This window comes from Electrophorus electricus, chromosome 6, assembly GCF_013358815.1.
Source record: "Electrophorus electricus isolate fEleEle1 chromosome 6, fEleEle1.pri, whole genome shotgun sequence".
NCBI lineage: Eukaryota > Metazoa > Chordata > Actinopteri > Gymnotiformes > Gymnotidae > Electrophorus > Electrophorus electricus.
In genome coordinates this window covers 4,352,951-4,366,707 of record NC_049540.1, presented here as the reverse complement: position 1 = coordinate 4,366,707, position 13,757 = coordinate 4,352,951, and the positions used below count along the sequence as shown (strand labels likewise).

General features: G+C 38.0%; 2 protein-coding genes across 4 annotated transcripts in view; both read right to left on the bottom strand.

The window, feature by feature from the left end:
• LOC113585951 (nuclear GTPase SLIP-GC-like) overlaps positions 1 to 5,590 on the bottom strand; it is a 30,808-nt gene extending 25,218 nt beyond the window's left edge. For all 3 annotated transcript variants that reach the window (XM_035526790.1, XM_035526791.1, XM_027023762.2), the window contains exons 1-5: positions 5,410 to 5,590; positions 2,654 to 2,681; positions 2,443 to 2,535; positions 1,868 to 1,952; positions 1,536 to 1,764 (exon numbers count right to left, since the gene is read on the bottom strand). In XM_035526790.1, coding sequence (XP_035382683.1) covers positions 1,536 to 1,764; positions 1,868 to 1,952; positions 2,443 to 2,535; positions 2,654 to 2,666 — 420 coding nt within the window. In that variant the 5' untranslated portion in view covers positions 2,667 to 2,681; positions 5,410 to 5,590. The remainder of the gene's footprint in view (positions 1 to 1,535; positions 1,765 to 1,867; positions 1,953 to 2,442; positions 2,536 to 2,653; positions 2,682 to 5,409) is intronic.
• Positions 5,591 to 6,217: 627 nt separating this feature from the next.
• mks1 (MKS transition zone complex subunit 1) lies at positions 6,218 to 13,728 on the bottom strand. Its single transcript, XM_027023757.2, has 18 exons — positions 13,359 to 13,728; positions 12,916 to 13,031; positions 12,757 to 12,806; positions 12,526 to 12,681; positions 12,232 to 12,329; positions 11,951 to 12,076; positions 11,736 to 11,840; positions 11,508 to 11,616; positions 11,221 to 11,277; positions 9,710 to 9,752; positions 9,568 to 9,630; positions 9,424 to 9,494; positions 9,266 to 9,335; positions 8,765 to 8,872; positions 8,463 to 8,596; positions 8,267 to 8,349; positions 8,086 to 8,183; positions 6,218 to 7,938 (listed from the first exon to the last, which is right to left on the bottom strand). Exons 1-18 carry the CDS (start codon positions 13,433 to 13,435, stop codon positions 7,835 to 7,837), a joined length of 1,668 nt encoding a protein of 555 aa, XP_026879558.2. The 5' UTR covers positions 13,436 to 13,728; the 3' UTR covers positions 6,218 to 7,834.
• Positions 13,729 to 13,757: the final 29 nt, after the last annotated feature.

The window sequence follows — 13,757 nt, the reverse complement described above, 5'->3', positions numbered from 1 at the left end:
AGCCTATAAAACATCAACAGACATTGGTGTAACCAATAATCTGATCTCATTTTCGGATTTTTAAGACTAAACCTATTGCATTGCATCTAGATTTGCTTCTGCAACCAAGATTTCTCTAGCAACCCAGTCATGTGCTCTGCTCTGCTCCATTCCTGATCCTGGTTTTTCCATTTATTAGTTTCACTTGTTAGCTTGTCTATTTAAATCCTGTGTTTTCAGTTTTATTTAGCTGGTTCTTGTCTATTTTCACTAGTCTGTCATTTTCCTGTGAGCTACATTATACACTGCCGTTTTCTATGTTCTGCCTTGTTTCTCTGTTTTGTTTCAATACTCAGGTTTTTCTATGTTAAGTTACCTGTCTAAATCATTCACTATGTATTCTGGCTGTTTCGTTTCCTGATACCCCTGGCTATTCGATCCTGGAACATTCTATGAATTAGGATTCTGGATTTGTCCATAATAAAACTTACTCTTCTCAGTGTTCGTGTCCGTTCTCACATCGTTCCACATTACATAATGGCTCTGTTCGAAATAGCCTACTACATACTACTCACGTACTGATTGGGCACCAAATCAGTATGCCATTATGCAGAAGGCAACCAAAATAAATATTTCCTGTACAGGAAAAATAACAAGATGATGTACTACTATGGCAAAATATTCCAGAGCTATCTTCATGTCGTACTACATGTGAGAACGGTGGTGGAAAATCTTTTACAAGTTAGCGGCACCTTCATAAATGCATGTAATCCCATATTATGGTTTGCATTTGGATACTATACTGCATACTGGATACTATACTACAGACGACTGCACAGATAAGGCAGTATACAGTACATACTGAATGCATTATGTAGTATACAGTATGTCGTAGTCTATTTCAAACATAACCAAGATCCCCACCGCCAGGCAATGCAAAATTAGACCTGTCTGACATTTTTTGCAATCCTCTATCTGTACAAATATAGCTAACATCCTAAGGTGCAATAGGTCAAAGTAATAAGCCAAATAAAATATTTAGGCAATTTAGCTTATAAAGTGGCTAACCAGTTTGCATTAACTGTCAGCCTCACTAGCTTCCTAACATAGTTTATTTAATTTAAAAAGTAAAGTTTTGTTGATTTTTACATGTAAATCTATATTAACTATGAAATGGACATAAGTCCATTTTTTAATTCTGAGTTGAAATATTGTATATGTAAATTACATTGTTTGGCATTGATTTCCACCTCTATTTTCAGAGAACAGTTTTTTCATGTTCCTAAAAAACTAAAGCTTTGGAGATACATTTTCCATCCAACAGGGAAAATATGGACTATTGTCAAAGGGCCTCAATTTGGTGGAGAAGTAGAAAAATGTGTCCAATGTGTAATGTGAGTGAAACATTCTCATGAGCTCTTTTTTATTTTATAAATGTTGAAATAACATATCATAAACTAATAAGATAGATATGATATATAATAATGTTTAATTGTATTAGTAATACTTACTAATTTTTTAATTATCTCTTTCAAAGGGGTAAAAAAAAATGTTACCTTTTTTGAAATAAATTCAATCTCAGCTGTGTAGTTGGAGTCTGTCACATTGGCTTCAATCTGTATAATGACTGATGTACAAGCACAAATGGTTCCTGATGGTAGCAGGTCCCTCCCCCCCAGAACAGCGTTGATCAGTGAGCTCTTGCCAGCTCCTGTCTTCCCAAACACTCCCACAGTAGTTTTTTTCTTTTTGTTCAATGTCTCATCCAATTTTGTTATGGTTTCCCTGTGCAAAAATTGCATAAGACAGTTTTATCAAATTTGATTTTAGTCCATATTTATTTTATATACTTTATCATATTTGTGGTATAAAAGTATTATAACTATACCTGATGTAGTCATGAAAACTATTCTTTTTGAAATTATGTTCAACCTTTTTCATTTTTTCTTTGGTTATTGTAATATTTTTCATCACTGAAAAATATGGAAAATGACAGTGCAAGCATTAACCAAGCATTAATAAATATGGAACATACCAGATCAATATTCTTTGTAAATATTAAATCTAGCTGATACATAATATAATATATATATTATAATATAGGTGAACAACTGAAAGTGATGCAGCATTATTTATGAAACCTTTCATTTCATACACATATTTAAACAATTATATATATATATATATATATTTCATCATTGGCACTGGAATTTATTCCATGACTAAGTTTAATCCATGTACAGGAACTTCCAAAAACTAATATATAACACAAAACATTAGCACAAATATATAATAAGTAATCATTTTCAAGAATGTTATTTTGTAAGATGGATAAAAAAAAAAGGTTCAAAGTTTTGGAACCATCACTTAAATGTAATAACTAGCATACAGCACAAGTGAGAAGAGAAAAAGGGTCTAGGGCCAGCCCCCTCAAACCAAGATCAGGGCCAGTGTTAAACTTACTGTCAACTGTGCTCAGTGGGGTAGCCAATTTCTGTTTTTTAAACACCACATGCGGAGCAGAGGGGTTTTCATTTTCAAGTACCCGTTTATTTTCTGTTTAAAACAAACAAAATAACATAAATACTTTTGCAGTGATGTGAGGAATAAGTCAGTATTTTTAGTAAATTCAGTAATTAATAATAAGAATTTTTAGAGATTGTGAACGACTAACCTTTATTATTCATTTGTAGAATGCCACCCTGGGAAAATAGCAAAAGACATATATCAATACATTGCCAGGCAATTATTACAGAGACATACTGGACCTACATTTTTTAATTTTCAGTTTAAGAGAAAGCAGAAATTAAGGGGTTTTTTTTCCTTAGTGATTTGAGATTTTTGTGGAAATAAATACATCAGAGATCACATTAAAATCACAGATATCACATTGTATTCAATAAAGATCCATTAGAATTATCCTGTATTCATCTGTATTATCCTACTGATGAAACTGACAATGAAAGATATTGAAAACACAAAAACTCCATAGAGTTAAATTTTAGAAACATAAAATTTTAAAAAATTAATTAACACAACCCTTTAAAATCATGACTATGTTGTTTGAAAATAGTATAAGTCTGTCTTTGGCTGTTTGTGGTAACTGTAGCCAAGTACACTGTGATGGCTGCAGGGAGGGAGCAAAATGAAAGTGAGTGTTTGGAGTTTCTTTAGTCCCTATATCAAAAAATGAAACAAAAAAGCACCATGTGGAACTGGCCACAAACATAAAGGAAAACAGCGCTGCAGCACAGTCTTGAGACAGAGAAGGATCACAGCAGTAAGGAACAATGGGCAGCACTGGAAGGTAGTTTCTGTGGGCTTCAATGGAGAACTAAAAGGCCAAAAAAGTAGCAGGTGCAGGTGATCAGTAATTGGGGGATTGGGAACGGGAGAGGTGTGGTTCAAGTCTCATGGAAGACAAGTACCGACACTATTCTCTGTCCTGGCTCCCAGATGGAGCTTCTACTGGCTGTCTGGACAGCAGAGTCCCTTGTAGTCTTCAAACACAGACTGAGGACTTATATATTTGTGGAATATTGAAAATCACCATTGATCCTCTACCCATGAAATTCATACTACTGTTGGGTGACTGAACCTTTAGCATGTATAGTTTTATATTGTTTGTTATTGCACTTATCGTTCTCACATATAGAACTAATACTTGTTTTGCATTTATAGGTATCAGCATTTATCCCTGTATTTCAAAAGTATTCTATCCTACTGTACTGGCTAGGATACATATCGGATAATATATTTTTCTAAACTTTCTTTTGTGCTTTATATATCCATTATTGATATATGAGCCTGCTCAAGCAGGATGTGGCAAAATACTGGATCCTCAGTGTAGCATGAGTCATAAATGTATGTCTTGCTGATGTTTCCTGAATACTGGAGACCGCAGGGGAGAGCCTCATTCCAACTGTAGATCAATTGTACCACTCCATATGTCCTGGACACCGGTTTGCAAAACGAAAGCCACTATGTTCATCCATTTTCTGCTTTTTATATTACCTTGGATAAAAACACTCACGAACAGTGCTTTTGGAAACATACAATTTCACTGTCCATCTGCGCATGGAAATAATGAGCCGTTCTCATTTACCTTTTTAGCTATGCAGGCAACCATAAGATATGTTCTTTTATGATGCTTTCAGTATGCTTTCAGCATGTGCACCACAAAGGTGAGCGTATTAGAGTAATCTTCCTCCAGTCCTATGAAAGTGTGGTTTTATTAGACACACTGATGCATAATAGTGATAATATGAGGTTATCATATGGCTAACCTACATAAAATACACTGCAATCCTATTCCCGCCATCATGAAACTTGAAAAGCTAAGTGATACAATAAGTCTAAGCAGTAATGTTACAAAATTAACAAATCATTTTTATTTATGGCATTTAACTGACGCTTTTATCCAAAGCAACTTATTATGACTGAGTACAATTTAAGGCAAATTCTAGACTGGTTTCAAGAGGACAAGAGATCAGGTCTCTGTAGGCTCCTGGGCTCAGAAAAAGCTTTCATGCATGACCAAACATATCAAACTCACAAAGAATCAACCCTGGGTCCAGACTAGTTTTCAGTAGTTTTCACTAGCATGAAAATGCTAGTTTGCCCAATTTCCTTTTCCCAGCTCCCTCAATTGACTGTTTTCCTGCTAATTACAAACTAAGGTTATTCATTTCAATTTTTTGCTACAACTTGCAATAAAAGGGATAAAAGGAATAAGGAGAGGGAGGGTTAGGAACAAGAGGGGGTAGAGAGAAAGACATGCAGTGCAAATACAAATAATTGTAAAATTCATGCAATATACGGATTAGAAACTTGGAAGATTTTGTGAGCTTTTATCCTTAATGTCACGTTACGGCCCCTCTCCCCAAACATCTTCCTGTGTGTGCGTGTGTGTTTGTCTGCATGACCACACCCTCCTTGTGTTTCTGACCTGCTCCTTGTTGTGGGTCATTAGTGTGTATGTATATGTCCTTTGTCTACATACTTGTTTTGTCGTTGTTTGAACCAGGTTTGCTTGCTAACCACGTCTTTGTCTATGTTTATAATAAAACGTTTCAGTGTGTCCTACACAGCTCATCTCTGCATCCTGCTTTGCCTCCGAACGTTACACTTAATCACTGTTTTCTATGGAATCTTTTAAGTACCACAATTAAAATGAAAATGTAGCCTAATATAAACTCACAGACATGCTTAAAAGATTAAAATATTCAAACATTAAAGGGGAAACAGCACCTCTCCAGCAGTGATTTTGGTGACTTATTTATTATTATTCTATTATTCTCAATTTTCCACACTAATGTGGCAACAGTGTTAATGACAATGGAATTAAAGAAGTGGTACAAAAAGAAAACTCATATTGGCCAGCAAACAAACAGCAAAATTTGATCAAGAAAGCTTTAAACAGCTACTTACTGTGTATGTAGTTGTGTTGAATGGAAGAGCAGTTGCAACAGCTATATAAATGGTGATATGCAGGTTTCTGAACTCATATAAAACTCATAACCGTCTACTCATGGGTGTGGTATCTACTAAGTAGTAACATATAAACCCGTTTTGCCGAAAGGCTTTGTGTAACAACCCACCAAACACCACTGTTAACAAGCCTTAAGTTTCATATCCTTGGTTACTGCTGCCATTTCCTGTTAAGAAAAAAAGCCGGTATATTCGAAAGTGACTGTTTCCCAGAATGTAGTGTGATTTGAAGTGTAAAGCAATAGTGGTAGCTCAGTGGTTAAGGTGCCTGATTTGTAATTGGAACATTTGAGTTATCGCTAGTTTATTTCCAGTAATCATGTTCAAATTCTGACCCATCGCCCCTCCTTCCTCAAAAATAGAGACAGAAACAAAATGCAAATGTAAATCCCAATCAAGCATCAACATGTGTTCAAGTCAAAGAAAAATTCAGAAAAACTGAGGTTATGTTGACTATTTAATTAATACAAATCAGATTAATTTGTACTTTTTAATGCTCCATTATATTTAAATATTTTCTTCCTTACCAGGGATTTAGGGCTCATTTTCTCTTGGAAACTTGAAATAGCCTTAAAAAGTATTTGAGTCAAATCTCCATTTTAAGTTTAGTTATATAATTACAAATATATTTACGTATAATTACGCTTATGTATTCATCTAAATGGGTAAGAGAGAAGTGTAGCAAATTCTCATCTGTAACAAATTCCTTTGTCATTAACACTTTTTAACAAATGGCAAAATAATACACAGAGTCAGAAGGTTTTCAGGATAGAAGTGTTCATTCCACTGTCAAAATTAAAGCTCTTTTAAAAAACAACTGCACTGAGGAACAAAGCTGCTTGGGCTATATAACCATTTGTTAATGGTATATTAACACTTATAACTACAAAAAGGAGCCTTATTGTAAAATGTAAAACACATAAATATTTATGAATAACTTACACTTATTGCTACTAAAGGGGAGCTTTATTGTGAAGTGTAAAACACATCAGCATTTATTAATGACTTACTAACACTTAAAGCTTATATATATTCACAATTTGGACTATAATCATATTTTTAGTGAGGACGTAGCTGATCAAGTTTCAGCTTGTCCCTCTGATCAAAGAGTGTAAGGCAAGAATTAGCAAAATCAGTCATAAGTGACGTTAAGGCAGAAAGCAGCAAAATCCGTTATGAGTGGTGTGCATACCAGGTTGTACTGAAAACCGCAATGTGACGTGGGAGGCGAGGCAGGATGCACAATCAAGCTGTGTCGCACACACAGACGTTTTTTTACTACACGTAACAAAGCTGGCACAACGAAAACTGTTAAACACAAACAATGATGCACACTGCTTTTGTTTGGTCAAACATCCACGACTAAACAGGACTTTATTTTCATGCACAGTGAAGCAAAACGAGGAACAGCTGTGATACATGGGAAGGCCGTTGCCATGCAAAAACAAACACACACACTCACACACACACACAGGAAGACATCTGGGAGGAGGGGGCCATGCCATGCCACTCGAGTTTGTTCCGACTATTTAATAACTATTTTAAAAATAATTATACTCATTTGCACTTAGTTTTTGACATGATCTCTCATTATTTATTGTAAAAATGTAGCAATTTCAAGAGATTTAAAGCTTTTGTCTTCTATAAATTAGAAAAAGGTAATAAGCTTTAAATGAGTCAACCCCCCACCCCCCAAGTGTACACATACACTTGCATGTTTATCCAAATGTCCAAAAGCGAAGTGTACCACTGATATGTAATACATTTACCCATCAATATCAATTACTAACAAAAATCATAATCAATGTAAACTGAGAAAGAAATAATCAGGGTAATCGGAGAGAAGTGTTGCTCTTAATATCAAAAAATAAACTCATTATATTAAAACACTTAATGTTAACCATCCAAATTTGTATTGTTAGTCATCCAAAACTTGCAAAGTAATACTGATCACATATTAGAGTGATTTAAAAGACTGCTTCATGCTAAGCAAGAAGGCGTGTTCATTATTTATCCTAAATGGCGCTCTCTACTGCTTACTGTGTGCTTTACAAAAAATAAACCTACTCTTGAAGTAGGAAACTGATCAGTAATGGCAGCCTCTTTTTAAAGATGTTATTTTATCTTAACAGCTTCATCCATGAAGTCTAGACAATATATTAATTTTACAGTTTACATTCATAGTTTATTTTTTATAAAAAACAATTTTAGAAAAAAGTATATCATCTCTAAAAAGACATTACAGTATAAAAAGTCAATATACATATCAAAGAGGAATGCTTCACATGAAACAGATAAACCACTGCATCCTGTCCTGTATGACCTTTAAACAGGAAGAACCCCTTAAGGATAGATGCCTGTGCACTTATGCTGAGGACTCTGAGATGAATGAGGCATTGGTGTTGATGAGATCTTGGGGTAGACTCTCTCTGGCATCTTGCATTCGCTTACGAGCCCTGTGAAATGCCTCTAACCCCACGCACCCATACACATGCACACACACACACACACACACACACACACACACACACACACTTTGTTCACCTCTAAGCACCATTTTATCCCTCAGTAATACAAAGCCTGCTGTTGGCGCATTACTTGGATTTCAGCCCTTACCTAGCACATTAGAAACAGATCCTAGCTCACTGTGACCACCTAGTTGGTCTAAAACAGTCTGTCGCCTCTTCTTCAGAGTTTTGGAATCCACAAACGCCCTGCAATAAAACAGCAGCATACTTCACACCATTGGAAAGCCAACACGCAACACTTTTTGGATGAACGTTTTCATTTAGCTAACCGGGCATGCTGGAGGCAGTTCAGGACAAAAGTGATACTCCCTGTTGCCTGAGTGCGGAAGCCAAACCGGCTCAGTCGATCTCCCTTGGACAAACAAATGACAACAGTCAGAATTGCCAGTAATTCCTCTGGTGTCCAATATTCTACTACCCACCTTCAAAACCCCATTTATTTTACCAATCAGAGGTTGGACCCACCTTAAATGTACTGGGTATTCTCACATCGCTGATGTCCTCCAGTTCAGGAGCTCCGCCAATGAAGAAGCGCCTGAGTTCAGCCACTGTGCCCGTCTGCAGGGGCCTCCACGTGGGACATGTCACCCTGCGATAGCCTACATGCCACCACACGCACGCATCAACCATTATCCACATGATTTCTCTATCGTTGGAAAAAACGTGCACTGATTTCTGGGGATGTCTACTCCTTAAAAACTGACTACATTTATGTAATTCTCCACCATGAGATATGTGGAAGTAAAATCGAAGACAAGAAATCACACCAGGTGTAGAAGGTATGACCAGGTATCCGTATCCCTCAGTTCTGTGGCGCTGCCAGAAGTCCAGGGAGAGAACCTTGAAGTACAGCACAGGCCAAAGGGGGAGAGAAGCTACAAACCAAAACCAAATGATTTCCTCAAATCAGCTGGATCATGCTCATTTTGCACTCCACAGATTCAATTCCATTTCTTGGGATATCAGTAGCTACTATCTTACCTTAAGTCCTACATTTAAAAGTTATGTGTATCCTACAAACCTATACGCATCATGGGTGGTATTTATTACATTTATTTACTTGATTTTTCATCTCTATGGGGTTCATCAGGTGTGTTTTTGTTATTTTGTATGTGTATGCTGGTATAAGTGTGGATGCGTATTGTGGGTAATGTAAAGTACACATGCTGATGAAACTGCCCCTCAGCAACAAATAAAAACTAATTGGTTGGTTGAACGCTATGATTCCAAAGTGGGTCAAAATGGGATTTAATAAAGCACAAGCTCACCCTCGGACTCATCCTCTTTCCTGAAGAAGGACTCAAAGCTGAAGGGGTAAGAGAAGAATGCCACATTGTCCTGGACACAGAGAGAATGCCCAGGTCAGCCCTTCCCTCACTCGTTATATAAATGGGAAAATGCACCCAGCAAGTGATATCTTTCTTACCTTCCCAAACGTGCGTGTTCGGCATGTCTGAGTCACACCAGAGAGGCTCTGAAATGATGCAGTGGACCAGCCTGAGGAGTGTGACGAACACATTAATACCTCCTTATGGATTGGCTGGATTAAAGTATGGTCAGGTTCACTTACTGTTCGGCAGCTCCAGGAAGAAGTGAACATATAGGTTGTCATACTCATAGCCCTGTGCAGAAACTGGGAAATATAAACAAGGTATATGGGTCCTTTGCACTGAAAATGGAGGAATGCATTCTGTTTTGTTCGTAATACTTACCTATCTCTCCATTAACAATCAGACGAAGAATCCCGGCAGGTGGCTGCAATACAATGAAAAGAACATTTCTAACAGTAAATAATGTTACATTAATTTACATTAATAAAGAACTAAATACACTGCCTAGCCAAAAGAAAAGGTCACCAACTGGATTTAACCAAGCAAACAGGTAAGCGCCTCCCATTGGATAATTACTGCATGGGTGATTATGTTTCAGCTGGCAACAAGCTATTTAACCCTAACTGATGCAGTAAGTAGCTTCTCATTTGTTAAACAAACATCCTGTGGTCTGGAAAAGATGTTAATCTGTTTCAGAAGGGTCAAATTATTGGCATGCATCAAGCAGAGAAAACATCTAAGGAGATTACTGAAACTACTCAAATCGGGTTAAGAACTGTCCAACGCATTATTAAAAAGTGGAAGGACAGTGGGGAAACATCTTCGAGGAAGGAATGTGCTCAAAAAAAAAATCTTGAATGTTCGTGATCGGCGATCACTTAAACGTGTGGTGAAATCAAATCGTAGAAAAACAACAGTAGAACTCAGGGATATGTTTAATAGTGAAATTAAGAGCATTTCCACACACACATTGCAAAAGGAATTCAAGGGATTGGGGCTAAACAGCTGTGTAGAAAACGACTTGTCAGTGAGGCTAACCGGCAAAAACGACTTCAATTTACTGAGCAGCATAAAGATTGGACTCTGGAGCAATGGAAGAGGGTCATGTGGTCTGATGAGTCCAGATTTACCCTGTTCTTACCTCTTCAGGGTAAGAAAAGAGTCGGCTGAAGTGATGCACCCATCATGCCTAGTGTCTACCGTACAAGCCTGTGGGGGCAGTGCTATGATCAGGGGTTGCTGCAGTCTGTCAGGTCTAGGTTCAGCAACATTATGTGCCAAAAGAATGAGGTCAGCTGACTACCTGAATATACTGAATGACCAGGTTATTCCATCAATGGATTTTTTTCTTCCCTGATGGCACAGGCATATTCCAAGAGGACAATGCCAGGATTCATAGGGCTCAAATTGTGAAAGAGTGGTTCAGGGAGCATGAGACATCATTTTCACACATGGATTGGCCACCGCAGAGTCCAGACCTGAACCCCATTGAGAATCTTTGGGATGTGCTGGAGAATACTTTGTGCAGTGGTCCAAATCTCCCATCATCAATACAAGATCTTGGGGAAAAATTTATGCAACTCTGGACAGAAATAAATGTTGTGACATTGCAGAAGCTTGTGGAAATTATGCCACAGCGAATGCGTGCCATAATCAAAGTTAAAAGTGGAACAATGAAATATTAGAGTGTGTGACCTTTTTTTTGTCCAGGCAATGTACATCATCACAACTCAAAGGTTTTGACACCATTGTGCTAGAGGTCTCTCTAAACAAGGTTAGTTGGGTGTATACAGTTTAGAACAAAACCATAACAGTTCTCAAAAGCATATGGTACATAATTAGCTGTAAGCAATCACTAGGCTAGATGTTCAAATGGCTCAGTGGATCCCTACCATTTCAAAGTCCTGGCCAACAAGGCTGTTGAGATAATCTTTATGCCGGTTGTAGAGCTGAAGACAGAGAAGTCAGGCTGAGGATTATTTTGGCTCACAGACCATCTCAAAATAAAATCCCTGTTCTAAGAACAGCTCTCTCTATTTATAAATTATATAAAACTGAAAAAGCTGAGAAAGGCATCAGCTGATCTAGGAATAGCCATCACACCCATGCAAATACCACTACCACTAAAAGTTTGAATCCAGTGAAGCATCCATTATGCAAGCTACAGGGAAAAGCTCACATCTCGGTACATGCGTTGCTCTCGTTCCTTCTCTTCCGTGCAAATGGGGGCAGAAGCATTCTCCAGATAGATGTGCCACACCTCCCTTTTATCACCCTCTGTGCCCAGCCTGGCAGTGGGCAAAACAAAACCTTCATATGAGCCAACCAGTGGTGCTGTGCACTTAACATCCAGTAATCAATCCCAGCATGCGCCCTGGAGCTGGAGGAAGGGAAAAGCAAGACTCACCTATAAGATTCTCCATCATTGTTGAAATCGGGTTTCAGCGTAATTACTCCACTGCTGTCTGCTCTTATGGTGCATAGCACATATTCATTCTCCTTCAGTCCCAACCTGTAAAACAAATGACTCAATCAGACAGTGGCCAAAATGTAGCTCTGCATCCTGCAGGGAGATGTTTAGTGGTGAGTTTAATACAGGATGAGTGATGTGGTGTCACTCACTTGCCAGCAGGGCCCAGATCTGCCATGATGTGCATGCTCTGCATTGAGGTGTTGACAATGTGGCTGTTCTTAAACTCTTTAGAGGGCTCCCATACAACTAACCGGGTCTTGGTGATATTGGAGTCCCTACAACAACAGAGTAATATTCACAAGTCATATAAATGTGCTCTTCGGAACAGATGCAAGAGGCTTTATATGGTTTGCCATCGATTGGCTCAGGCTTTAACTAGCTCTGGATTCCGTGAGGTGCTGCACAGTGGTTATCAGAGAGCTCTACTTACATGGGCCGTCTCTCTTGCCGTCTGTGTCTGATGTTTGCCATGCGCTCTGCTAGGAAGGTTGGCCTCACCTGGGCTGATGTCATTAAACTTTGAGCCTGCTGCTCACACAATTAAAACTTATTATGACATATACATACTTATGCAATGTTAAGATTCACAAGATGCATTTATGCATACATTTAAAAATATTGCTGATATTTGCTACTTTCCATTACAGTAAGTTAGGTTTCATTCAGTTCGGTTTTACAGTGGATTTGAAAATTAAGACTGGGTCCAGAGAGAGGCAATACCCACCTCTTCCCAGTTGGTGAAGCGATCAAAGTCAGTGTAGGTGAAAATACGCTGATTTCGTCTTCTTTTAGCTTTTTCCATTGCCAGAATTTCAGTGTGATACTGTTTCTCCAGGGGAGTCTGACATACAGACTCATTCTGATACAGGTCCATTTCATACTACACACATGAAAAATTAATGCCATTATGCCAGTTCATAAAATACACAGAATACCATAATCTGTGAAGTCATACCTGACTGAAAAACTTATCTTGCCAGCCAACCACCAGCTCTTCTTCATCAACTGTGTGAAAATGAAAATTGAAGTGTGCACAGCTATTTATGGATTCTTGGAATGAATGAATGAATGAATCAATCAATCTCTCTATCTCTCTCTCTCCCCATGTACCTACCTGCACCTGATTGTGTTTGAGAGATGAAAGTGTCGAGCTCGATGGTGCCTCGCTCGTGCTGCTGTTGCAGATGTTGCGAGAGAGCCACTGTGGAGGTGACCCGTTGAATTCTGATTCTACCACAAAGCCAATGGGAAAGGTTAGCAAGTAATCATATGCAAACTGTCCAACAACTACTGTTGTTATAACACAAGACATTAAAACAACATGCCCAAAGTACAAGTTCTGTGAAAAGTATAGGTATTTAACAAAGCACAATAAGATGACGTTAGCTAGTTAACAAAATCAACAATAATATGTTTCTGGTTACTGACCTAGCTGTACGTTAAACGTTGCTACTAGGTGGCTAACAATTACACCCATCAAAAATACCGCTAGCTAGCTAACATTAGCGTTTAATAAGTTGTACATTTACATGTACATTTAGCTAGTTAGTTACATACCTTATTTTAAAATTTTTCACTGCATCGCGGGAGCGGTAGACTGCTTCCCCAGTGTCGGTACAAAATCTCTCAGCCATATCCTATAACCAGAAGATAGCCATATAGCATAGATAAGAAAGCTACCCTGTGATAGCAATTCTAGCTAACAGTATGAGTTAAACAAAACAGCATCACTGCATGCTGCTTTATGCTGAACGTATCACTAGTATGGGCATTAAAGCATGATCAAACAAATGCGATTAATAGAACGGTTCGGAAGTACTTGTTAAAGGCGTATTGACACATTGTTTGGCTAGCTGAATATCTAGCCTGCTAACGATTTAATCTTTATAACCCTCGCTACAGCCACAGAGCGCCTTGTTGCTTGGTAACTGAAATTTACGAAGGCGGAACTGTCTT

Excerpts from the sequence above, each read along its gene's own strand:
- mks1 (XM_027023757.2), bottom strand. The coding sequence starts at position 13,435 with ATGGCTGAGAGATTTTGTACCGACACTGGGGAAGCAGTCTACCGCTCC. Across the intron at positions 12,330-12,525 it reads GCTTCACCAACTGGGAAGAG|CAGGCTCAAAGTTTAATGAC; the intron begins GTGGGTATTGCC and ends TTGTGTGAGCAG. Across the intron at positions 11,617-11,735 it reads AATGATGGAGAATCTTATAG|GCTGGGCACAGAGGGTGATA; the intron begins GTGAGTCTTGCT and ends GCCCACTGCCAG.